The sequence below is a fragment of the Triturus cristatus genome, chromosome 9 (assembly GCF_964204655.1).
Source record: "Triturus cristatus chromosome 9, aTriCri1.1, whole genome shotgun sequence".
NCBI classification, from domain to species: Eukaryota; Metazoa; Chordata; class Amphibia; order Caudata; family Salamandridae; genus Triturus; species Triturus cristatus.
In genome coordinates, this window is record NC_140592.1 from 347245823 (window position 1) to 347266304 (window position 20482).

At 42.9% G+C, this 20482-nt stretch overlaps 2 protein-coding genes across 3 annotated transcripts in view; one reads left to right on the top strand and one right to left on the bottom strand.

The window, feature by feature from the left end:
* The window catches only part of FANCD2 (FA complementation group D2), a 1050809-nt gene extending 1037646 nt beyond the window's left edge, over positions 1-13163 (bottom strand). Inside the window, exons 1-3 of one of the 2 annotated variants that reach the window (XM_085625116.1) lie at positions 13028-13163; positions 3724-3832; positions 749-889 (exon numbers count right to left, since the gene is read on the bottom strand). In XM_085625116.1, the coding sequence (XP_085481242.1) occupies positions 749-889; positions 3724-3790 (208 nt within the window). In that variant the 5' untranslated portion in view covers positions 3791-3832; positions 13028-13163. Of the gene's footprint in view, positions 1-748; positions 890-3723; positions 3833-12732; positions 12860-13027 lie in introns of those variants that run through there. The other variant, XM_085625117.1, reaches the window with a different exon arrangement.
* The window catches only part of LOC146797905 (uncharacterized), an 83417-nt gene continuing 76039 nt past the window's right edge, over positions 13105-20482 (top strand). Inside the window, exon 1 of the mRNA XM_085625118.1 lies at positions 13105-13560. Coding sequence (XP_085481244.1) covers positions 13537-13560 — 24 coding nt within the window. The 5' untranslated portion in view covers positions 13105-13536. The remainder of the gene's footprint in view (positions 13561-20482) is intronic.

The window sequence follows — 20482 nt, forward strand, 5'->3', positions numbered from 1 at the left end:
AGGGAGCAAAAAGTAGATGGAAATGAACTGAAGAAATATAGCCTGGCAGAGGTGAGAACGAAATGTAATCTCAGTGTCCCAAAAGGTCTCAGGCATGGAAATTAGTAAACAAGAAATCTTTTGGTGCCTTTGATTCACCTTGTGCTGCGCGGCTACATGATGAACATGTTGCTATATTACGGAAACACTGAGCACGTCATAGTTGAATTTATAAGCTGCTCTCCAAGGTGAGACACAAGGAAGGAATCTCTTAAATAATTTTTTTTAAGCACAGGCAGATACAGCTGGAGTCTCAAATGAAGCAAAGCAGTAACAGCAATCAACAACCAAACTAGGTAGAAAAGTAAGGCTAAAATATTTTTAAGTTTAAACATTAAAAGTACAGATTGTTAAATCCCTGGATTACTCAAAGTTAATGCCTTTGCTGAACATATTCATGCAATGACAAATCTATTTTGACAATTTTTTCAGCAATGGGGAAGAGTGACCTTTAATTTGGATTGTACTTTCACACATATAGTTAAAACAAAGAAAGGAAACCCGGTTTGGAATTGTTCTATAAATGTTTGAACCTCAGATTCCTAAACTTCATCTTTAGTAAAAACCTTGGCACGTTAGGGTTTTTTTTAGTCTCTATATTAATGGAGGTTTGCTGTAGTCAAACCCCTTCCTACATAAAACTCTCCTACTCGAGTAGCCCTTGCACCCTTGTTTAGAGATAAATATGTTGATCAATCATGACACACACCTATTTCATTCTGATGGTCACCAGCTTTAAGAGTAACTCCAGCAGTCTTCAGCAGCTGCACAAACACGCTTTCATTTTCCACCACTCCTTGTGGGGCAACTGCCTTTGGTTTCTTACTGGTGATACGGCTCTTCTTCATTTCTAGAAAAGAAAAAAAACTATTTTTAAAGCATTCTAGGTATTGTAGATACAACATCCAACCATACTGCATTTATGTTTTTGATAAAATAATAGAGAGTGCTTTGGAAGTGACCAGATCGTAACTTTTAAAAGGGCTTCTGAGGTGAGACTGTGATTTTTAAATTCAATGTGTGTATCTTGTGGTGTAGGCACAGCAGGATCAGATTTAAGCAAAGGGAAAACAGGCATAAGGCTAAGGATCACTGCACACGTTTCCTTACCTGAAATCCAGATCACCACTCACAGGAACTAGGAGAGTACACTACCACCTCCCAATCAACAACCGTTGCCATGTTTAATAGTGGTATGTTTAATAGTGGTATGCTTTCAGTCGTTCTGTCTGGTGAGTGGACAATCAACAATGACACCAGCCCTCTTCTTTCCTCCACGCACCCCCCCACCCCCCTGCCGGACAACATCCACCTTAACAACAAAACAGCACATTATTGCCTCATAGGGTGGAGGTAATCCATGAGGGCCACTCTGTGCCCTCTACATCATTGTTTCGGCTCTCAATGTCATCCATTCTGGGAGGCTCTTTTGTGCTTTGCGTTGAGAATGAAACTTTAAATGCAGTTTCTTTCAAGAATACAGTGGAATAAAATGGAAAAGTATAAATCTGAGCTTTTTCTTGACTAGCAGTGACTGATAAGTGTATACTGGATTATATTCTGTCATACTCGCATTTCACTCTACAAAAAGACATCAACAAATAGCGATCTGTTGCTGGCGCCATTTATAAACAAATGTAAGATGCTGGACTCTTCATGGTCATACACAAAATTCAAACTACCTTAGCTGCCTGGAGTAGGCCCTCACATTTTTGAGCGTGCATACAAAATATGCATCAATAAATCCATCTCGTTTCCTTTGAAGATGGCAGGGCATATCAGACCATTCATGCTAGAAGTGGAGGGAGTGCTGTAAATCATGGAAAGAGGGGATGAGAGAAGGGGCCACCCAACTCATGGGGTCGTAAACAAGGCACGTGTATATCTAGTTAGGGTCCATGTCTGTCATCAGCATGTACATATCCAGATGAGCAACAAGCTAATTTGGGAATAATCCGTTTGGTGATAATATCCCTCATTAAGGACTACATACTATAAAGTGAATGAGCTAAGTTTACACTATTACAGAACTGATACAGGCACAATGAATGAACCAATCAGCACACATTCAGAAAGATAAGGCGTCTATAGTGGGATAAATGAGTAACCAATAAGCCTTTTCTAGGGCAGGCAACGCTATGAGATGCTATCCCTAAGATTCAGGTGCCTTACCTTTGAATCAGAAGGGGTTTAAAAGGGCTAATTTAAGAGTTGGATAATGCTTGCTGAAAGACTGCCCACCAGAAGAGTACCTATGTGCTCTTTTTGGTCCAACCATCTAACCGTGCAGGGGTACCATCTAGGTGGAGTAGGTGTTAAGGGAGGGGAGGCCATCTTACCTCAGTCCTAAAGAACCAAGAAAAATAATCATTTGTACAGCAATGCTTTTATGTGCTCAGGATGCTGGGCAGTGCCAGGTGGACATTGCTTGTTCAAGCAAGAGATAGTAAGGTATTACAGCCAATAGCAGCAATCATTCAAAAAAGGTAGGACAGGCTACCACAAAGAACATGCAGCCTGTACAGTGGGGCGTGTGAGAGAGCTTGCTCTTGGTCCTTGATAGATGGACTCCTTTGGGCACTGATCGGTACATTCTGCAGAATTTTACAAATGTGCGACCCAAGTAAAATGTCATCACCAACTTTGAACACTGAACATCAGCTTTGTTGTTAAACCTTAAACCCAACAAGACTCAATTCAAGCTCATGTGATCAGGCATATCTACTCCCAACAGCCAAGTATGATTAATGCAATGCAAACTGCATGAACATAGAAAAATATGCGATACATTTGCTGTTTCTCTTAGCTTTGGCATTGATAGCAATCAAAAACATAACTCCTCACAATGTCAAAGTTGCTAACTGAAGATTATACCATCTGCACCCACTCCAGAGAATAAAACCAACCATTGCTCTGGAAGCTTTTCATCAAGTAGTCCAAGCTCTGGTCTTGTGTAATAGAGATGGTAGGAATGCCTCCCAGTGGAGCTCACAAAAAGCTAGGCTCACTCCCCCGTCTCAAAATTAACTGCTCATTCAGCAGTAGAACCAGTCAATTACTGGAGCGAGTAAATGTGACTTAGTCACACTCCTCCTAATTGATTTACACTGGCTTACCGTGATAATAAAACTCTCATTCCAGGTCATCTGCATCATTTATAAAGCAATAACACTACAATGACCAGAACATCTGTACAAACTCATCGTTACAGGCCTCTGCCACGTGATGACTATCAAATCACCCCTCACTCTGCAAATCCAAGAACAGCCAAATCAAAACATCAAACAAGGAATTCTTACGCTTTGTTCCAATACTCTGCCACGCCAGACCTGAAAGCATCAGATATTCCATAGTTACTCACTTTTCATATAGCAATGAAAAATCATTATTCTGGGAACTTGTGCTGAAAAAATATGAGCTGGCATCTGCATCGGATCAAATTTCTCCATTTGAAGCCATAAGACAATGCATTGCCCTTCGACTCTTTTATTGTATAGATCAGCCTGCTTATATATTTCCTATTACATGTATCACACTCAGATTCCATTTCTTTAACTTACTCGAACATACTTCAAATAAAATGAGTGTGAAAGTCAGCTTTCCAAAGAAAACGAGCAGCATTATGGCCAAATTAGGCGTCTATTCCTAAAAACCAGAACACATGGAAAATCACCAACCACTTACTTGATAGATCACCAGGAAAGTCATCTTCCTTCTCATCAGGTTTTGATAGTTTTCTTTTTCCAACCATGACTGCCAATTATTTATTGGGATCTCTTAACACAATGCAGAACTAGGAAAAAGAAATAAAGTCAAACTAGTGAGGAAATTTACTCTGCCAAGGCTTTCAAATGAACAAAGTTATAACGCTTAGACTTGGCACATCCCATTCATGTGTCTTACTGGAGGGTGGTCCTGAAGAAGAATTAAAACCGAGCAGGCTCAAAGGAGTGCACTTTCAAGGCAGTTCTCTTAGGAAGCAAAATCCGAAGGAATCTCGGGTCATAAGCTCTCTGACTTTTAGTTGACAACCTCAGAAGTCTAAAATGAATTGATGTTGTGTCCTTAACTGGGGGAAGGTCAAAGGAAATAAACTCACATGTATAGCTATTACTGAGTGGATTATCAGGAAGAAAGTTACAGATGAAAAGGTATGCACACTTGTATGGATCAGGCTTAATTCAAGGACAATCACTGGGTGGGTTTCAGGCGAACATATGTGGTTACTTCTGGATTATACAATGCTGAACGCACAATTTAATACAGTCTGCATATGTGTGCATGAGTGTCTGTACTTGATTAGAGTTCCACTAAACAATCCATGTACATGCAAAGCAAGCCATGTAAGATTATAGCTATCAGACATCTCCATGTCAGTGGGGAACCCAATATCTGCTTTCGGGCTTTCATCCAACAAATCACTGCATTTACTGTATCAGAAATTTGGTTCAGTTGTGTTCCAGTGACCCTCATCTGGTGAGCCCATGTAAGCTTCACGTCAACATCTCAGAACATATTTAGCAACAAAATCATACTCATTAAAATGCATCTCCAGCTCAACAAAGGGGGGACTAAACATATGACATTTATAGAGTGTGCAATAGGCCATTAGTATGGCGGTGCAGCACTTCTCGCAATAGGTATAATTTCCCATTCACACATTACAATTGCACCACAGTACTTCCTGAAATGGGTAATGGCCATAGAAATGGCATGCTTCACAAATATGTTATGTCTGCTTGTAGGTCAGAGTCACGGGTCATTGGTCTCTTTACTTGTATGGCACAGGCAACATCCGCTGCACTGGTAAAAGGCAAGTAGCATAGTGCAACAAATTGCTATCTCCATACTGGTGTGTTTTTAAAAGAAGAGTTTCTACAAGTACTCTACCTATCTGAACCCTCAAGAAGTCTTTCGTCAGAAGGAACAAAGAACTGGGAATGTATTAGTGGACGAGAGAGTGCTGCTATGTAGTACAAGGAATAAAATATCTTCAACATACATTGAAACAATATTGCATGTAATCACCGAGGTCTGTGATTGTATAAAGGAACTCCTCAGTGACTTGCAATGTGTTTATATTATATGGAAGGTTAACACTTATGTAATGAGAAAAGGGAGCAATCCAGAGATATGCGGATTGGACCCACAACATGGACTTCCACTAAGCCAATATTTGTAGTTCTATAATCGGAAGCGGATATAAAATGGCACCTTGGCTGGTGGCGGTGATATTTACTGGAGAAAAAGCCAGGCCGGATTGGTAGAATACTTGATGAACGAGTCAGACTTAAAATTGATGTTCTACCGAATGGATGTGGAGAGTGATAGGGGATCGTCAGATTTGGATTAAAGCATTGCACATGCAGTGGGCGGGAGACAGTGTGACTGCGCATGGCTGAGGTGTGTATGGTGTGAGTGAGAGAGTGTAAAGTTAATGTGGTGCAGACCATGAACTACAATGGACAGAAAAATTGAATCAGCCTCCAAGTTTGTTTGTCAGTGAAATAATATAGTTGGCTTTTTAATATTTCTATGGGTCCTTAAAAATACAGTGGCAAGAAAGCTGGTATCCTGCAAGCAAACATTATGTTATGAATGGCTCTTATTTAGAGTTGCTAGCGTGAATATCATAGTCTAAATCCGGTTAGTCAATACTATGAAGTACCAACAATGGGAAACAAAGTGGTTTCCCCTGTTACTACGTCATAAAGAACTTCTAGGATGCACTGTCAGGGCCCTCAGAGAGGGTATCAGTGCGGCACAGGCTTTATACTCCAATGGAGAGCAAAGAGCACGTCTGGGTGTAGAGGGAAGGCACAGAGGGTGGTGAGGGAGAGAAACAGAGGACCATTACATTTTTAGGTCTCGCGAGCCAAAGGCTCAAGAGACATTTTATATCTGGGCTTTTCAAAGTGCTGCCGTGGCCTAAAGCTACAGTGCACGTGAACGTGCACGCGCGCAGCGCCATGTGTCTTAACTCCGTCGCGATCGTAATCACGATCACTTTCACTTTCGCGGGCTCCTCTGTTGCTGGCATTCCCCCCTCCCTTCTCGCCCAGCCCTTCTTGTTTAAAATGTGTTTCCTGTCTCGGCTCAGTTAGGATGTTCGCTTTTCCTGCTCATGTCGATGTGTGTTCAGCTTCGGTGCCCGTCTGTGCCCCCCCCCCCCACCACCACTCGCCTGTTGCATCTTGCCACGTTAAAGCCCTCCTCCCCCCGACCATGCTTTAACCAAGTAAGTGTTCTTTGTCTTTCATTTAATAAAAACCATTTAATCACAACTTTACAGTGGTGCGCACCAGAGAGCAACATCTAAAGTGTGTTCCCCGTTTACTGGCATCCTCTCACGGCCTCGTAAATGCTGGGGACTTATTTTTTTTGGCTCCTTCTGGTCACCTCTCATCCCCTTCCCCGACCCTGCTGCACGTGCCCACACCTCTTCACATCACGCTACTCTCCTTCACACACTGCCCCTTCTCTCCCCTCTTTTCCTGATGCTGTTGCTTCCACCGCTCGTGCCCACACCTCTTCCTCTTCACATCACGCTACTCTCCTTCACACACTGTCCCTTCTCTCCCTCTTTTACTGATGTTGTTGCTTCCACCCCATCACAAATTCTCTCTACCCTACTTTTCTCCGTGCAGCCCCTACCCCCGCCCAGCTATTATCCCCTGCCTCAGTTTTCCGAGCCGTGCTGCTCACCCCCCGTCCCGGACGCTGTAGACACTGCTCTTGAATGACTTGCTTCGTGTCATCCGCTTGTCTCTGCTGTATGACAAGCACGCGCAGCTCCCGCCCCACCCACGCAGGGATGCCGGCTGCACGGACCAGTAATTCCTCCCCAGCAGAGTTCCTTTCCACTTAGGGATCACATCACCTCCTCTGACAGCTCTATGTAGGAAATAAACCCTCAGGCGATGTGATCCCTTTCATTACGACGGGCCTCTTTTAGACTAGGCACTTTTTTTTTTTTACATCAATCGGAGTTTACCCGAGTATTGATTCACTGTAAGCAAATGTGCAATTTTACATATATAGTCCCCTGCACCATATTCTATCCTGCTTCTTGGCGCTACCAGCGTTACCGAGATAGAAGGGAGTTGACAAACTGATTAGCCCAAGATCACACATTGCAAGGATGCAGATACGTTGAAAATACAATTTAGCTCGTCGCTTTCCACCGCCGTCTTCGCACTCTTCACCACCAGGTGATATCAGATGCTAATATCAACTGGACAGCACTTCTCTTATCGATATTGCAAGAGTGAAGGCGAAGTCACGCACAATTGAAGGTGGTGTACAGAGCAGTGGCATACTTTGCAGACCACCCACGGATTTCCCCATCAAGCGTTTTAACCTACTACACTAGCTTAACACCTCTCTTTTGCGAGAGACTCCCCACAAATATAAAGTGTTTTCATGATTTACATTTTTCATTAATTTCATTTTCAATGATTTACATTTCAAAATAATCAGATTAGATGTAAGAATATTGATGCCACTGACAGATGAGGTAGCGAATTGAATGGTGGGGAATTGGCATAATGTGGGCAGAAGGGAGAGAACCAGGTAGATATGGGGGGAGAGGGGGTTTCGAGCCTTTCAGCATTTCTTAGCTCAGGCAGGGCACAGACCTCCATGGTGCCCCATCCGATTCCTTCTGCCCGCACTGCTAATAGTTCTAAACCAGAGAGCAGCTCGCGCCTTTTTTGCCCTTTCCACCTTTTTTGAAACACGGATAGGTGATGCTTCTGGCACCCGATACACTATGAGAAAATAAAACGAATAGTGCTACATGTCTTTTGACGTTTCGTAGCACTGTAAAATTTAAATACATACGTGAGCACACTTCGTTTTACTAACTTTGAATTATAAATGCAGATCTCTGCAGACGAGAGGAAGTTCAAACTGGTAAACCGATATAGTACACCCACCAACGCTCATCACACCGAGCTCTCGAGGTGCCTTGAGTGAGGGGTGGTAGTAGCACTCCCAGTTCATGTTTGCTTTTGTAGTTATGCATTTGTACATGACGTAGAACCGCAAGTCCCACAATGCACGAAGAAACACACGACTGAAGAAGTGTTAGCTGCTCCCTGGGGTCGCTGACATTTGCGGTTACTATTCACGTTAACTGGTAAGGCGCCACAGAGGGTTAATGCACCTGCTACAACAGCTGAAGGCAACAGGCTCAGATGTCACCTAACACTTCTCGTTCTGAGACTCGTACATGAAGAGAACCTTTAAGTATAACCTGGCAGTACGCCTCCTTACAGACTCTGCTGACAACACTTCAATGCCCATCCCTGAGAATCACACAGGTGTAATAGTGGCAGTGGCGTAGCTTCCACTGGTGCAGCAGGTGCAGTGACACCGCGCCCAGAGGCCTGAGGGGGCCGTCAACACCGATTGTTGCTTTTTATTTATATTGCCGACAGCATCCAGACGGCCCATGTCCTTTCTAGCGCCCATGTCACACTGGCTACGCTACTGAGTATTGGGGAATGAGGTCTTTTGTGAGGGTTACTGTTACAGCCTCCATTATAAAGTGCTCAAAATTTTTCTAAATGTGGGATCTCGAAAATAAACACACTGATCCCAGGCTGGACATCGATTTATGCAGGGGATTCTGCAAAGGCGCGAAAAAGAAATCTTGTATGAACTTCTTTCAGCTTAAGGATTTGACAGGACATTTGAATTTTGGCCAAACTAAGTAATTCCAGACTTTTCATTGTATGTTTACCTATTCGAAGCCTTACTTGGGTGAGTGACACCATAACCCCAAAGCTTGTTTCTCCAAGACTGAAAGCAGCTGCCCCGTTCACGGACCCTCGGGGCACTCCGGTCACCAGGCCCTAGATAAAGCTCCAGGGCACCCCCAGCACATGCTGCAGGCCCCAGGCACTGTTCGCTTCACCTATGCAGAGCTGGACTGTGTCCTTCCGTCTCCTGCCAACTCGCTTTTTACTAATTTAAAGATATTGCCATAGCTCATGACAATGGCTTTTTAATATAGTTTATAAAACAAACACATAAAGTCAGGCCATAATCATTTAGAATGCCAATAGATACTATTACATTATTAATAGCAACGCAAACTGCTCACACTTCCCTAATGCGAGACCTATTGCATTGCAAATGCTTGTTTTTTTTTATTTGGGAGAAGCAGGAATAGCAGCATTACTGCTTTGTCCCTGCATAGCAGTTGAAAGCAGAGGGGATATAGAATTATAGCTGGGTAACAGTGAAAAATAGGGATGTTTTTCACCTCAGGGTTCCAAGTGATGACAACTTGAGCTTCGCTCTCATTGTCCGATTGATGTCACTCTGAGCCCTTCAGTGAAAGCATGCCTGTTTTTCAGTGTTGCCCAACTATAGTTCTATATTTTCTAAAACGTTAATGGCTACGCCAAATTCTCCAATAGTAAGGGAATTAACCACCTGTCTTCCTCTTCCCCAGGATATGCCCCTGTCTGGTGGGCATGTCTATCTACCTCACTGTATGGTAGGCAACATGGTCCATTTCTCAGCATACCATATTTCCTGTCATCTGCTTTCAAATAAAAATCTTGTGTTCTGGGAATTGTAGTTTTAATTTTTTCAGTGACATAATTATAACTAAAGTTATCAAAATGTTTTAACTAGAAAAGCCCAGGCCTGCAGCTCTCATGTTTACAGATTCTATGCTTGACCGGTTAATCGATTCCAGGGGCTGGAGGGGTGGGGGGGGGGTCGATTTTTGCATTTAGGCACTTGTGGTTCTGTTTATCCCTTTATAAAATGAGGGTTATGAAAACAAAATTAATATTAATTTAAAAAAAAGCCTAGGCAGTTCAAACACTAATGCATATAATAATGAAAATTGAGAACTCATTCTGGTATAAATCATTATAAGGAATATATTTTAATTAGTTGAATCAAAATAAACTAAGGACCTTATTCATAGTTTGGCAGATGCAAGACACTCCTCAAAAGCAGCAGATGTCCTGCCCGCCCTAAATAAAAATGCACAGGAGTCTTAATGCACTACTTATTAGGGAAGATGGGATATCCACCCCTTGTTTGAACTATGTCCACGTTCGTCAAACTCTAAATGAGGCCCTAAAACTGCAACTTTCAGAAATCAAGGTCGGACATTGAAAGTCAAGAATTGTAAACATGGTGTCCTAATGACAGAGAATTAAAACTGAATACAAGTGTCTGTGACACAATTCTTTCCCAGGAGTGTGGAATTTCCACCGCCGGACGCCCTGGAATAATTGTTTGGCATCAAAGGCAACAAGTTTTAATATTTATTTTATCTCTCTGCCTTCCAGTTTACAGGACTGCAGTATGAATGTTTGAAAGTGGTTTGCATTCCACTAAAGGCAAGATTTGAATCCATATGTGCAAGTTGTTCAAACTTGTATGCATTATTATGAATAAAGTGCCCTCTCAAGAATTGCTGTGAGCTCGGTTTGCATTATCGAGAGTGGTTCCAGTATAAAACTGTATACAACTCTGCAAAATGTAACAGTTTGAAGTCACTTATAATGCTCCCTAAGTGCTGCCTGATTATAAGTGCTACCTGATTCTATTCATGTACATGCTGAAGCATGAAGGCAAGATTGAGGATTGTTTGCATTCAAAACAAAATATACACACAAAAATGCAATTTGAAATAAACGTTTTCCTAAAGTACTGTGCAACTTTAAGCACCACTTCTCCAAGGAATCATTTAGCAGTATAATGAGTTTGATGAAAGCCAATATAATTGTTTTTTTATTTACAATGGAAAATTGATCAAAAACTCGTATGGACAACATGAATATAAATCAGGAGCCTAATTTTTAAAATAAGTCACAAAAGTGCACCTGTGGGGATATGCCCTTGAGTCGAAGCAGATTTACAACTTTCAGGAATTCACAAGCGGTACTCCTAAGTAAACTTTTGTAACAAAATAATCCACATGAGTAAATATATGTGTATATTTGCCAATCTTAAAATCTGCTAAACGACAGTAAATTCACTTTCCCTACACACCATTTTTTCTCAGTCTGGGGAGTGTTTTATTCCAGACCTTGTCAAAACTAAGGGCCTGATCTGGATCTCAGCTGATGGGTTACTCAATCACAACAGTGACGGATATCCCTTCCGCCAAAAAATAAATTCAATAGGACAGAATGAGATTTAAATTTCGGCGATTGGATATCTTATCTGTCACCATTGTGATGAAGTAACCCGTCCACCGTGATCTAAATCAGGCCCTAAATGTTCAGCCTTTTCCAACATAAGAAGAGATTGGAGAGGAGTTGATGAATGTCATTAGGCACTACTTCCATACACTGTATGTAGATTTGCAAAAGGAAGGCAAAATCACAGCCTGGCTAGATTCCAACTTCTGATTTAATGAGTTCTGGCATAATCAGAGAGACTATTATCAGACCTCAGATATGAGAACACTGCCATAATTTGCACCTCACTGCATGGCACCAAAAGTGACAAGTATTTTTTTATTTTACAGGACAAGCAGTTTTCTGAAGAAGCTCGTCCCACAGACCCGCAGAATATTTTATGTATGTCCACGCCCCTGATTTCAGAAAAAAACGGCAAAGCAATGGCAGATATCGTGCTCTCCACAGTATTACACTGTGTTTCCATTTACTGATTATTTAGCCCCATTACCAGGAGTTACACTTAAGCACTGGCGCCGATTTTAAATGGGACTTTCATCACATTAAATACTGCGGTCATGTGTTTTTTAAAGCTTGTGTAAAACCTAGACTATGCTGCATAGTACGAATCGGACTTGACCAAACCCTAACTTTAGATACAAGTATTCTGTCTATAATTAAGGGTGGGCGTAGTTCGCGAAGTAGCACTTCGCGAAGCTACGCAAAGTGAAGTTCGCACTACGCGAGCTACGCGTAGCACTTCGTGAACTGCGTAGTAACATGTTCGCACTGTGCAAGATGTTGTTTTCAATGATTGCACAGTGCGGACAAGCAACCGGCACTGTGCAACCATTTAAAATGGCATCTTGCACAGTGCGAGCTGTAGTTTTCTGCTGCTCGAGTAGATTTTTACTCGTGCTTCAGCTTTCTCAACGCGAACTGGTAGTTTCTCATCGCGAGCGGTCGCGAGCATACGCGACCACTCGCAATGAGAAACCTGACCTCCTCGCGTTGGGAATCTCGCCGGGAGGTTTATTTTCCATGCTCGCGATCGCCAACTTGCAGTTGCTGATCGCGAACAAGGAAAAAGTCTCGCCGGGATGTCATTTTGCTTGCTCGCGGTCGCCAACTTGACGTTGAGGACCGCGAGCAAGCAAAAAATGACCGCAGCACTACGCAACACTACGCTACGCGTGTTCGCACTGTGCTACGTGCAGTTCGCGTAGTGCGAAGTAGCGCGAACTTCGCAAACTACGCGAGCGTAGCGTAGTGCTTCGCCCAGGCTTATCTATAATAGCATACAAACCAACACTTCGCTAAACAAGCAGTTTTTCAAGCCAGAAATGGCTTGTTTACCTTTGTCCTACTTAACAAAATAAAATCCTCCACTTAATTCAAGTTAGCAGTGACTTTCGAAAATAAATCCAAAAACGGCACACATATGATAAGCCAGACAACATTGAGCTTGGTGGAAACCATATGAACATGAAGCCTGACAACATCCGAAGACACACTCAGGCTGTACAGCGTGCTATACCTTTAAGATGCACCCGCCCAATCAGCAGCTTTGAAATGTTTTCGCGCTAAACACTGCACGCCTATGCAGCAAGAAGCTTAATTGTTGTAATTATCCCAGTTCTTGAGCCGCGTAACTCCTTCTCGTGCCACTATCGTTTAAGAACATCCAGGTTTGCTAAAAAGGACATGAGTAATACTTTCGGTGTCCGTTTGACAAGCTGGAAGTAGCGGTAAGGTTTCCGCCTATCTTAGGTCTCACCAGCCGACACTTAAAACCTGATGGATCTCATATTACTGTTACACCCGCAACATACCCTTGGTAGCTTTCGGTGATACTCGCAGTGAAGTTGTACGGTCCAGGGCAGAAGTAATGACAGCCGCTGGTCGTATTGGGGCGGAGCAAACAGCAAAGCTGCCAGGCATGGCCTGCCGAGGGCAGCATCATCGAACTGACGGGACCAAGACATAGCGTCTAGCTCCCATTGGATACAATGATTTTTCTCGCCTATTAGAACCAGTATTATGCTTTTCTGCCATTTTAATTCTCTTCTTGTCAACTGTGCGCCCATAAATAGGAGAACGAATTTATATCCGTAATGTGATACCCCTCATTACCAAGCCCCCATCGCCCCATGTCATTTCTCTTCCAGACCCTTTTTTCTCCGACCCTCATATCCCGTCCTTTAGAGCCAGGCAAAATAAGAGGAGACTTCATCGCTGTGTCAGTTGAATAGTTAGTCTATATTTTCTCCCCTATCAAGTCCACCAGTCATCAAATCTGCTTTTGTTTAATTTATAGACAGCATAAGACATCCTGTGGAAAATGTCCGAAGAGGCTTCTGCTCAGGTAAGAATCGATCAGGACGCTGTTTTCACTCGTTGGCATGTTTTCTGAAACTATAAAGAAAATAGTCTCACACGATTAATGACTTGTTTACGGACCCACTAAAGGTCATCTCTGATATTTTGCAAAGCATCATATGAGGAGGGACTCGTTTTCTACATGAATAAGGAGCGAGTAATTGCAAGGAGCTGCATAACATTACCAAGTGGCCGTGAGGACACTTGAAGCTTTTTAACCAACAGCAGCTTTATCTTGGGATTTGTAGTTTTCTTTTTTTATCATTTTGAATATTGTCTTATAAATCCCAACATGGCACCTGCTGTTGGTTAAAATCAAGGCGCAACAGAAGGTGGCCCACATGACTGTCATGACATGATACCTCATGGCAGCAATGCACATAGTCCTGTGGTATTTAAAATATAAAAATGCTTGTTACGCATGTTTTGATAAGGCATAGTTTATAAATGATAATAAATAATCACTATTATGTAATAGTATCTTACCCAGCTAGACTCTATGCAATGTTTGGCTCTCCAGATTCATTCTGGAGGGGTGTGTGGTAAAAGGGGTACTATGACTCGTGCGGTGGCATTGTGACCAGGTCCAGATTTTCTGGTGAGAGATACTGGTCGAAATTTAATTGATATCTGCCATCCCTTGGTATTGTTAGTGGGACATACGAGGAAGGGGACGAAATGCATGTTAATTACACACACGTGTAAACTCCTCACATTTTTTTGATAGCAGCTCACTTAACAATAGCTCATGCATGTGAACAACCAAACCCGTCTCCCCTCAATATGTGGTTTTCCAAATTATGGAACATTTTTGCCATGGAACAGTTGGTGGCCTTATTAGATAATAGGATGGGCAAATTCGGAACGAACTGGACCTCTTCTAAAACATTTATTAAAAATACGGGAAGACTGGGCCTAGACACACCCAGGGTTTTTCATAGATCAAGCATCTGCAGGCCGCTCCCCTTCGTTTAGTGGAGACGATGATTTACTGTCTGGTCAAAATTAGGGAGCACATTAAATTATATCTTGCTTAACTATGCACTGGCAATATACTTGATATTTTGTTAAATGCTGGATTCTTATTCTCTTACCGAGATACTGTACTAAGGAAAACTGTATTTAATTGTTGTCTGCCACTTCCCTCCTGGATTTGCATCCGAAATAATCATTGTTAGCGGTCTAATGTATGCCACTTCTCGCCCTATTAACGCAAGATGGCCCTGTGCTCCAACCACCACGCTCCCCTCTATCCTGGACCGTTAACCTACAACCTATTCACCTTCAGTCACCTACTACCTCACCCTGCACCATCTCCACACCCCCTGCTACTTGCCTTAGACAAGAAAGCACTAGTTCGACCTCCACCGCACCCACTCTAGATAACGGTCACACCCTGACACAGCCCCCAACGCACACACTCTGCACAAGAGTACAAGCCCCATTTCCAGACCATTCACCACTTAGCCCCCCTCGAACACAATCCTGCCTTCTGTTGTAGGATCCACCCTGCTCAAACAAACCCTCTACATTTCCAACCTCGATGACACTGTCCTCTTCTCCACTGAAGTGCATCCGCCCTCTACAGACACCGGGCCAGCCACCTGTCCACACTCGCTCAGAATAGGAGGCCTCCACAACAACCTACCCAGTCCCTGAGCCGAACAGAACAAAAACTTGATTCTCTAGCCAATTACATTTCTCAGGTAAAAAAACGACCTCGTGATTCAAGCCAAGCTAAAACTCATTCCCACTCCGAGAATACAGCAATGTACTCCCCGTATAAGATTTCCAAGAGACAGCCTGCACACCTGCTGGACCGCCATTCCTTTGAGCCGCATGTCCCACAGACACAACTAAGCTCTCACCATCCTATCATCTATGGAAGCAGAATCACTCAACAAATCATACATCACAATAACCCAGCAAGTGGACCCGAGCCTCCCACCACTAGTCACTTGAGCTAACATATTTCCTAGACCACCCGCTCAATACACCACTATCAGGACACTTCACTCTACTAGAAATAGCCCTAACTCTCTAACATGCTTGCTCCTGAACTGCCGTTCAGCAGCTAAACATGCCACAGAAATTGCTGAAACTATACTGGCTGATGGAATCGACATTGCATTCCTCAGCGAAACCTGGCTTAACTAACACTCAACTTCTATCCTAGACCTGTTCACACCACCTGGCTATTCCATCAATAGACATACTAGACTAACTACAGACTGACGGGCTAGCTATCATTCACAAAAAAGAAACCTAGCTTACCACCCTAGAGACCATGAATTACTCGACCTTTAAATACCTCAGGTTCGAATTCACAACCAAAGGCAGTACGCCTACCAAACTCCACACCATCTACACGCCCCTGGTGATTGCACACTCTTCTCAGAAGAAGTAATCGAGCTAATAACACGATTTGCCCTTACTGACACCAATGACATGTTCCTAGGTGACTTCGGCCTACAATGGAATGACACAAAAGAAACCACAGTCCGTAGCCTAAAAAACCTTCTTGATGAATGATCTTAAGCAACTCTGCAATGAACTGACTCCTATTAAAGGCACTACCCTTGACTCGATTATTACCAGTAGTAAACTAGTCTCTATTTGATCCATCATGCCCAGTTACTGGTCGGACAACCATCTAATACTGTTCAATCTCAAGGCCTCCCCCATATCCTTCCGAATCCCATCCAACAAACCCACACACCGGGCAAGGAACATCAAACAAATTCCACCAACAGAGCTGGAATCCTGGATCAGCGTCCAACTATATTCGCAACCTCTCCTTCACACGGTATATGACCTCATCGCCCACTACAGCTCAGCGATGACAGATGTTCTTGACCAAGTGGCACCGCCTGAACTAATGCAAAAACAACAGTTGATGGACAGAATGCAGAACAATGTCATACCACCTAAACTGAAGCATTCTAGAAAAATCCACTCTAGATCCTGGTTCAACTTGGATCTTAACAAAGAGAAGAGGCAACTAAGACAGATGGAAAGGCTATGGAGATAGAACCCCTCACCAGCACACCTCTCTCTCTCCGAAGGCCAAACAGCTCTCCTATAACAAACACATCTTTAGGGCAAAAGCCTCTTTCTTTTGCAACCGAATTGACCTTGCTAAGAACAGACCGAGGGAGCTCTTCAACATAATAAAGCAACAAACTACCCTCACCTCCCAAACAAGAAATAATAGCCACCAATGAATGCTGTGAACAAATATCCAACTTCACTGACAAATTTGTAAAAATTAAACAATCTTTTATCCATGACAGCAGTCTGATTTCCCAACCCACCTGCTCCATGGACTCTCAGGTTACCATGGTAAATCATCCCAAGGCTTAAATAATGACTGGTGTACCCCTAGAATATCCAAAGAAAAAAAGGATCTTCAACAACTGAAAAACAGGGATAAGTGGACTGACTTCAAACCAATAACAGATGGAGAAGTCTTCTCCATTGTTGCACATTTGAAGCCCACATCTCACATTTCCAATCCCACTCATCCTAGCATAGAACCTCAACCATATTATTTCCCCCATTTTGGACTAAAATAATCAACCTCTCTCTCTCTCTCTCTCTCTCATCAGACCACATACCTGACTCCCTTGAACTTGGCCAAGTCACACCTATTCACAAAAAACCAGGGCGGACCCCAATGACCTCAAGAACCTTAGACGTATCACAAACCTTTCTTTCCTAGCCAAAACGATGGAGAAGTGTCTCCTGATTCAACTCAACCAACACATAGACTAATTCAACCTCCCTGACACATTCCAAACCAGTTTGAGAAAAGGCTGTAGCAAAGAAAATGCAATGCTCAATATCTCAGATGACATCCACAGATGCCTAGATAAAGGCAACTCCTGCCTCCTAATCCATGTCGGCCTATCTGCTGCATTAGATAATTGGCCCAGCTTTACTAAGGATACTCAAGAACTGCACTGGTATCAATGGCACAGTCCTGAGATGGTTCACTTTCTACCTACAACATTGATCAAAACAAATGCAAATTACCAGCTGTCTCTCAAAGCCAACACTACAAGGTATACCCCAAGGCTCAATCCTCTCTCCAGCACTATTTAATCTCTTCATGCCACCTCTCACAGGACCTACCACAGGGCCAGTTTTTACTAAACGCAGCGCTCGTTAGAGAGTTGAGGATAATCTGGGGTGACATGACAGAAGAACCAAAAACGCACTTAACACTCCAGTATCTGCATATAATGGGGGCGGGCGGGCAGCTCGTTAGGTGGTTAGCAGAGTCACTACTGTCACATGCAGCAGCCCCACTGGAAAAACTGAAAGGACGCTGGGATGCAGATCTACAGAGACAAAGCACAGACCGGGAATGGGCGACAATACTTGAAAGCCCCACCTACATACCGAGGAATGCCCGGTTTAGGCTCATACAATATTACATAACACAACAAGCTTACATGACACCGGCCACAATTAATAGAATATTCAACCGCGTCGATGCGCGGTGCCCTTGCTGCAAACTGGTGGGAGGAGACCTCACATATGTTGTGGGCATGCACCAAACTGGCTACCTACTAGGAGATCATCACAACACACTTGGCGCACTGCACAGACCGCACACTGGAATGGAATTGGGAGGTGGACCTACTGTGGCTGTACCGGCGGCATAAGAAACATAAGGTGACAACCCGCTTTATGGACCTGGGACTTATAGTGGCGAAGCGCCTCATCACTAAACGCTGGAAGTCCCCTGACCCTCCGTCCGTGAAGGCATGGTACCACTCCATGATATGCTGGGCACAGGCAGAGAGTGTGGCGCTCCGGCGAGAAGATGCCATTGGTATACATAAGACACCCCTAGCTGTAGCCTGGGACACAGTACTCACAGACCTCCGAGGCACGTGGCTGGAGCAATTGGAGACACAGGGGTTATCCCAAGCGACAAATGGGATACAAGAACGCACAGTGGGAATCCAGCAGTGAATTGAGCCCTCCCCCAATGAGCACCAAACCAGAAGTGGAGCATGGATAGGGCACATGCGGTAACCCCTGTAAGTTTGCAGGATAACAGACACTAACACTGGGACATAAGTAAACGAAAGGTTGATGACCGGAAGGGCGGCGTGACATATGACATGCTGACATGCACAGTAGTAGTAACACCATCTGCACTTAATATAACAATTCAGTGAAATGCGATTTCCCCCACCCCTTACCACCATCCTATTGTTCTCCCACTTGAGCTCTAACATGTTATTACAAGCAATGTTGTGTATATATTCTAGTCGAGTGTTTGTTGACGAAACATTATGTTATTATTACAAGTGCTATGCCCTATTTGTTTTCGGCACCAGATACATGATTTGCAGTACAAAGGTTCAGCATTCATGTCAGGTGGTGATCGTAAAACAGACATTTATGCAATCTCAGTCAAAGTCAAATCCGCTTTATTCGGAATATACACAATATATCCATAAAAGCATGCTACATAAAAACAATTCATCAAAATCATTTCATCTGTGGAATATAAAAATAGAGTATTCCATACACAAAACATTTAGGTATAAATTTCGGACAAGATAATTAATATTACTTGGCATCACAGAACTATCCAAAGGTAAAAATAATCTGTGAATGCGAACAATTTCATCATGATGGATAACTATTCATTTTCATCATTTAACAGTTCCAGATATGAAAGGGCCTTTCTTCTCTTTATGGCCAATTGTACAAAGAGAATAACAGTATTACATGTTGTTACATTTTCCAAATTGCATATACGATAAAAGCCAGATTTATACGTAAATAATCTGTTGTCTATAAAAAAAGGTCCAAAAGATTGCATTTCTGATGTCCCTATAAAATTTACAAAAAAGTAAAAAGTGCAAGGTGGACTGGAGCGTTTTGCTGTCACACGGGCATTTGGGTAGGTTGGCACTCCACTTGCCCATCTTGGGGAAAGCGACCTGAAAGTGCAGAGTGCTCAGTCTTAGCCTGGTTAGAAAAAATCTATGCTGTGGATTTCTTATTGCTGTCAGATATAGCTGAATGCCTGCAAAAATCGGAGCTTCACAGTAAGAACTAACAAGTGATTTTTTTCCTTGCTTCCAACTCTCTTACAGATTCTCTGGATTCCAATAATCTCTTTTTTAACTCCCCTTTGGTATAATTCAGGATAGTATTGGGGTCGCGGGGATCAACTGTCACATTGCACTCCGATAAAAGGCTAAAAATGTACTTTAACCACGGTATCTTCCTATATTGATCCAGTGTAAGGCAGTCCTTTATTATATCTTTAGTAAAATGCGTCTCATCTTTGGACCATATTCTGAACCACAGTATAAGCGCAGCCATACTAATCAAGTCGCCAATATAGGGTGCATTCCGATCCTTATGAGCAATGAAGGTGGTCATTGAGTTTGGTACCGATAATACCCTCCTTAGACATTTATTTTCGAGGGTTTGTAGTGCAGTAATGCATGTCCTACCCCATAATGCTCCACCGTAAATGGCCCCGGCTATACATTTACTTCCATATAGCTTAAGGATTTCACACACTGGCTTACTGCCTATTTTTTGAGAAAATCTAAAAATTACCTCACTCGATCTTATAAATTTTAATCTACATAGGTTAATATTTGTGTTCCATGATCCATTACTGTTAAAAAGAAGCCCCAGATATGAAAAAGTAGTAGTCCGTTCGATGGGTACTCCATCAACGTAATGTCTTCTAATCATAGTTTTACTTTCCCCGCAAGACATAACTAGTGTTTTACTCTGGTTGATTTTTAGATCTTTTGGAGTCATAAAAGGCTTTGTAGGCCATTTGCAGTCCTCGAAATTAGGACTACATCATCTGCATAAAGTAAAACCGGGGTTATACGTTTGCCAACGACTGGGGCATCTGC